At 41.1% G+C, this 5,010-nt stretch overlaps 2 protein-coding genes across 2 annotated transcripts in view; both read left to right on the forward strand.

Moving 5' to 3' along the window:
* LOC104809567 (uncharacterized protein At4g04980) overlaps positions 1-3,229 on the forward strand; it is a 4,932-nt gene extending 1,703 nt beyond the window's left edge. Inside the window, exons 3-9 of the mRNA XM_010535597.1 lie at positions 88-183; positions 263-386; positions 469-1,822; positions 1,915-2,080; positions 2,175-2,339; positions 2,428-2,580; positions 2,664-3,229. Of these exons, the coding sequence (XP_010533899.1) occupies positions 88-183; positions 263-386; positions 469-1,822; positions 1,915-2,080; positions 2,175-2,339; positions 2,428-2,580; positions 2,664-2,870 (2,265 nt within the window). The 3' untranslated portion in view covers positions 2,871-3,229. The remainder of the gene's footprint in view (positions 1-87; positions 184-262; positions 387-468; positions 1,823-1,914; positions 2,081-2,174; positions 2,340-2,427; positions 2,581-2,663) is intronic.
* A 739-nt stretch (positions 3,230-3,968) lies between these two features.
* Positions 3,969-5,010, forward strand: part of LOC104809568 — a 2,143-nt gene continuing 1,101 nt past the window's right edge. The window contains exons 1-2 of the mRNA XM_010535598.2: positions 3,969-4,150; positions 4,797-4,996. Coding sequence (XP_010533900.1) covers positions 4,061-4,150; positions 4,797-4,996 — 290 coding nt within the window. The 5' untranslated portion in view covers positions 3,969-4,060. The remainder of the gene's footprint in view (positions 4,151-4,796; positions 4,997-5,010) is intronic.

Raw genomic sequence — 5,010 nt, forward strand, 5'->3', positions numbered from 1 at the left:
CCCCCCCCCCGAATTTTCGGGTTTCGTTTTTTTCTTTAACACGTTATGTTGAATCACCCCCCTTCTGTTTGTTCTTGGATTCTGCAGATGGTGAAACTTACCATGAAAGATCTCCAGAAAATCTGTCCTGAAATCATTCAAAACGCGCAGATTTCGGAGATAAAATGCGCAGACGCTGATAAGGTAAGCGAATGTAAGCGAATACACGATTTTACACGTCTTGAGTTTCGTAATCTTGAAATGGAAAAGTGATCTATAACAGGTTCTTGATCACTTCTACAATGCTTTGAAATCCATTGGAGATTCTTGGATCGATGATCCAGAATGGAATGCCAAATCAAAGTACAGGAGTAGCAGCATCGGGAAGAATCAATCAGATCGTCTCGGTAACGTTTTATTTAGCGTTTCAGATTCATTGATCTTCGAATTCCTCGTAACGAGCCTCTAAATCGACGTTTTTTCGTGCAGTGGAGAAGGTCTTGGCGACATTAGATGGACTGATAAAGATGACGAAGGAAAGGTTCGATATGATGGAGATCGAAGATGAGGATGAGAAGAAAACACCGCGAGTCTTAACTCCATCCAGCTCGTTCTCAGAGACCAGGAGCTCGTTCTGCGGGTCCCCTATGACGCCAAGATCAGTTCTTCCAGAGTCGATGATGGGTTCTCCGAGCAAAAATGGTGACTTTATGAGCTCTGCTTCACATCTTCTTTGGAACATGAGAGTTCAAGCGCTCGAAAAGCTTAGCCCTATCGACGTGAAAAGGCTCGCAATCCATATTCTGTCACAGAAAGAGGCTCTGGAAGATTCGACCGGCGATTTTGAGAGTGTAGAAGTGAAAGGGAAGAATGAAAGAGAGAGCATTAGCCCGGAACCAAGAACAGAGGATACAAAACAAAATGCAGAAGATACTGATTCTGGTGATAAAGATGACATGAAAATTGATGATAAACCAGTTTCAGAAGCTTCAGCATTGAGTTCAAATGCTGAAATCGAACAAAATGATACAGAAAAAATCGTGTTCTTACCGGCGTTTACACTATCAATGGCGGTAGCTCCTCCACCACCACCACCTCTTCCTCCACTTGCCCCTATAAAGACTACTTCTTCTTCTTCGCCTGCTTCACCTCTTCTCCCATCACCTCCACCTTCAATTCCATGCTCTAATGTAACAGTTCCTCCTCCTCCTCCTCCAGCAAAGATTTCGATGGCGGTACTTGTATCACCTCCTCCTCCTCCTCCAAGATTTTCATCCATGGCAGCAACATATATACCTCCTCCTCCTCCTCCTCCTCCTACAGTGTCAGTGCTACTGTCGCCATTGATAAAACCTTCAACAATCTCTACTTCTCTTCCACCACCACCTCCTCCTCCTCCACCTCCAGAGACTGCAGCTGTAGTAGCAGCACCACCCCCTCCTCCTCCACTTCCAGGGACTGCAGCTGCAGTAGCAGTACCACCCCCTCCGCCTCCTCCAATGGCTATGGCGAAAGGAGCAGCTCCTCCTCCACCGCCACCTCCAAGGGCTCTGGGTAATGGAGCGGCACCTCCGCCGCCGCCACCTCGGATGGGTACCACGGCAGCCGGTCCTCCGCCGCCACCTGGCGGTGCGGGCCATAGCTTGCGGCCCAAGAAAGCGGCGACCAAGCTGAAAAGGTCGAGCCACATTGGGAGCCTGTACAGACTCCTCAAGGGTAAAGTAGAAGGGCGTGACACTGAAGCAAAGTCTGGCGGCGGCGGTGGAAGAAAGAGCGGTGGAGTTTCGAGCGCTCAATCTGGTGGAAAGTCAATGGCTGATGCTCTTGCTGAGATGACAAAGAGGTAAAAAAAATTCATATTACACACTGAAAGTTTCACTGAAAAAAAACTCGAAAAGGGTTCTGATTCAAGCTTGTGGAAAAAAAAAAAAACAGGTCATCCTATTTTCAGCAGATAGAAGAAGATGTCCAGAAGTACATGAAATCAATCAATGAGCTGAAAGCTGAAATCTCAAAGTTTCAGACAAAGGACATGACAGAGCTGTTGAACTTCCACCGCCGAGTTGAATCCGTTCTCGAGAAACTGACTGATGAAACACAGGTCAGTAACATAAAACCGACTTAACTTGCAGCTTACCATATGTTCGTACTGAATCTTGGCTGTCTGAAAATGTTTTTTCTTTTACTGATCACAGGTTCTTGCGAGATGCGAAGGGTTCCCACAGAAGAAGCTCGAAGCCATGAGAATGGCAGTTGCATTGTTCTCAAAGCTTCATGGTATCATCACAGAACTTCAGAGCTGGAAGATAGAGCCTCCAGTGAATCAGCTCCTCGACAAAGTCGATCGTTACTTCTCAAAGGTATAATTGATGATTACTTCTTCTTCTTCTTCATGTATCTTTCTTCTTGTCGAGTGATTTAACGGTACGAAAACGAATGAACAAACAGATCAAAGGAGATATCGATGCATTGGACAGAACCAAAGACGAAGAGGCCAAGAAGTTTCAGAGCCATAACATCCACTTCGACTTCAATATCCTTCTGCAGATCAAAGAAGCCATGGTTGATATCTCCTCCAACTGCATGGAATTAGCACTGAAGGTATACTACCAGAAAAAAAAAAAAAATCGAATTCACGTAAAAAACCGAACCCTTTTTCCTGAAATTTCGAATCGAACTTGCAGGAGAAGCGAGAGGCGAAGGGAATGGACTCACCAGAAGCGAAAACGAACGCAAAGAAGACGACGGTGAGCTGCGCGAAAACGCTGTGGAGGGCATTCCAGTTTGCGTTCAAAGTCTACACATTTGCAGGAGGACACGACGATCGAGCTGACCATCTGACAAGAGAGTTGGCTCACGAGATCCAAACTGATTCTCAGACACATCCCTGATCTGCTTCTCTCTCTCTCTTTCTCTCTCTCTCTCCCCCTTGAGAGAATCATTACATATCTTTGGTATGTTACGTACGACGAGGGAAAGATTGATATAATATATGAAGAGACTTACGTATGTATAACTTAACATTATCGTTTGAGTTTGTAATTTTGATGGCAACCAAAAAAAAAAGAAGAAAAAAAAATAGGGATATTTAGAGGTTGTTCCCGGGAGCTCCGACATGCAGAGACTCTTATGAGGAAAAACAAAAACTAAAGACTTTGAGTCAACGTCTTTATGTTTCAAAACAATATGCATGATTTGGTTTTATATTGTTATTATCATTATTATAATTATAAAACGGTTTTTGCTTTGTAATAATTATACAAAGTTTTGTCTGTCTATATCTTTCCCTCTATAACTATATATTTATGTACGTATTTATAAATATCTATTTAACCAAGCTTTCTGTTGAATGCGAGAAAATGATTTAAAATACTGAATTTGAGAGAAAATAACAAAGTTTTCAAGACGGACGTAATTATTTTAAATCCGATCTTCTTTCAAGTGTTTGTTTTTTTTTTTTTTTGAAAGATGTATAATTATAAATGGTGAACCATCACCATTGAAAACGTTGTTTGTTTTGTAATTTTTTCTCATCAGAATTCATATTTATTTATTTTTAACAAGAATTCATATTCGTTTTTTGGACATTTTTCCTTATCACAAGTTTTCCCTAACTAAAATGAAATATTTAGTTATTTAATTTCTAACATTCTATATAAGATCAATATATGAGTATATGGACATTCACATATTTTAAAAATGTAATGAAAAGGGTCCAAAAAATGGGTTTTTTTCTCCAGAAACAAGAATTAATAACACCAATATCTCTATAGAATTAAGGATCTATTTGAAAGATAAATAATTCTAACTTTTTCAGTTTGGATTATAATTACAACACAATAAAAGCCTTCCATGTGATAATATCCCTCACGTTCTTAAAAGCAAGCAAGAAGGTCAAAAGCTTGTGACTGCAGGAATTAGTTTTCTTTTGCGTGTCATCTTTGTATCTGTTTTTTTTTAATGGGACGGCTTTTTGACAGGTGACCCTTTACAAAGTTTACACCTTTACTCTTCACCGCATCATTTGCCTTCTGTGTGTAATTATTAAAAGTTTCGAAGAAGAAGAAAAACTTCGGCGGCTATGGCGTCTGCTTTGGTTCTGCTTTTGGTGTTCGTGTTTGATCTCATAGCTTTTGCTCTCGCTGTTGCTGCAGAGCAACGAAGAACCACCGTAAGTCTCTCTCTCTCTCTCTCTCTCTCTCTCTCTCTCTCTCTCTACATATATATATATATGCCTCCCACCGATTTTTTCTGGGGTTTTTTGTTTCGATTGTTCTGTAATTGTTGAATTTGATTTGATTTTGCGTTTTGTCATTTCTGGGTTTTCTCATTGTTCATCGTTTTGTTGCCCTGACTTGGTAAATCGTCAGTTGTGGTTCTTCTCTCGTATGAACATTATGCTGCCTTGTTACCTCTTTTTCTATTCTTCTGTAATTTCTCGAACCTTTTCGCTCGAGTTTGATTCCTCGTTTATTGGGTTTTCTCAGTTTTACCTGTTCGTGGATATGTCGTGGAAAGACAATAAGAGGAACATGCCACTGTATCTGTTGAACAAGATTCATTAAAGCAGGGTTCTTCTTGGGAAAATCTAACTAATATCCCCTCAATCTTCATAGAAACTAGACAATTCACTTGGGAAATTAGGAAATTAGATATCCATAGTTGTGGTTCATAGGCTTGTTTAGGCTTTATGCTATGTTGATAAAGAACAGTCATAGTTGTAGGAAGATTGTGATCTCAAGATCATGTAGTGTTCTTCTTCTTCTTCTTCTCCTGTCTTGTGATTCTGTTCTTGTTGTGGAGATGTTGCTTTTCAGTGGCGAGTTGTTAAAGAAGGAGAATCGGATTATTGTGAGTACGATAAGGATATAGCCACGGGCCTTGGAGTGGGCGCTTTCCTGATCTTATTGGCGAGTCAGCTCATTATAATGGGCGTGAGCCGATGCTTGTGCTGTGGAAGGGCATTGACACCGAGTGGGTCGAGATCCTGGGCAATTGTTCTTTTCATCACTGCCTGGTACTCTCTTTCCC

The sequence above is a fragment of the Tarenaya hassleriana genome, unplaced genomic scaffold (assembly GCF_000463585.1).
Source record: "Tarenaya hassleriana unplaced genomic scaffold, ASM46358v1 Cleome16, whole genome shotgun sequence".
Lineage (NCBI taxonomy): Eukaryota > Viridiplantae > Streptophyta > Magnoliopsida > Brassicales > Cleomaceae > Tarenaya > Tarenaya hassleriana.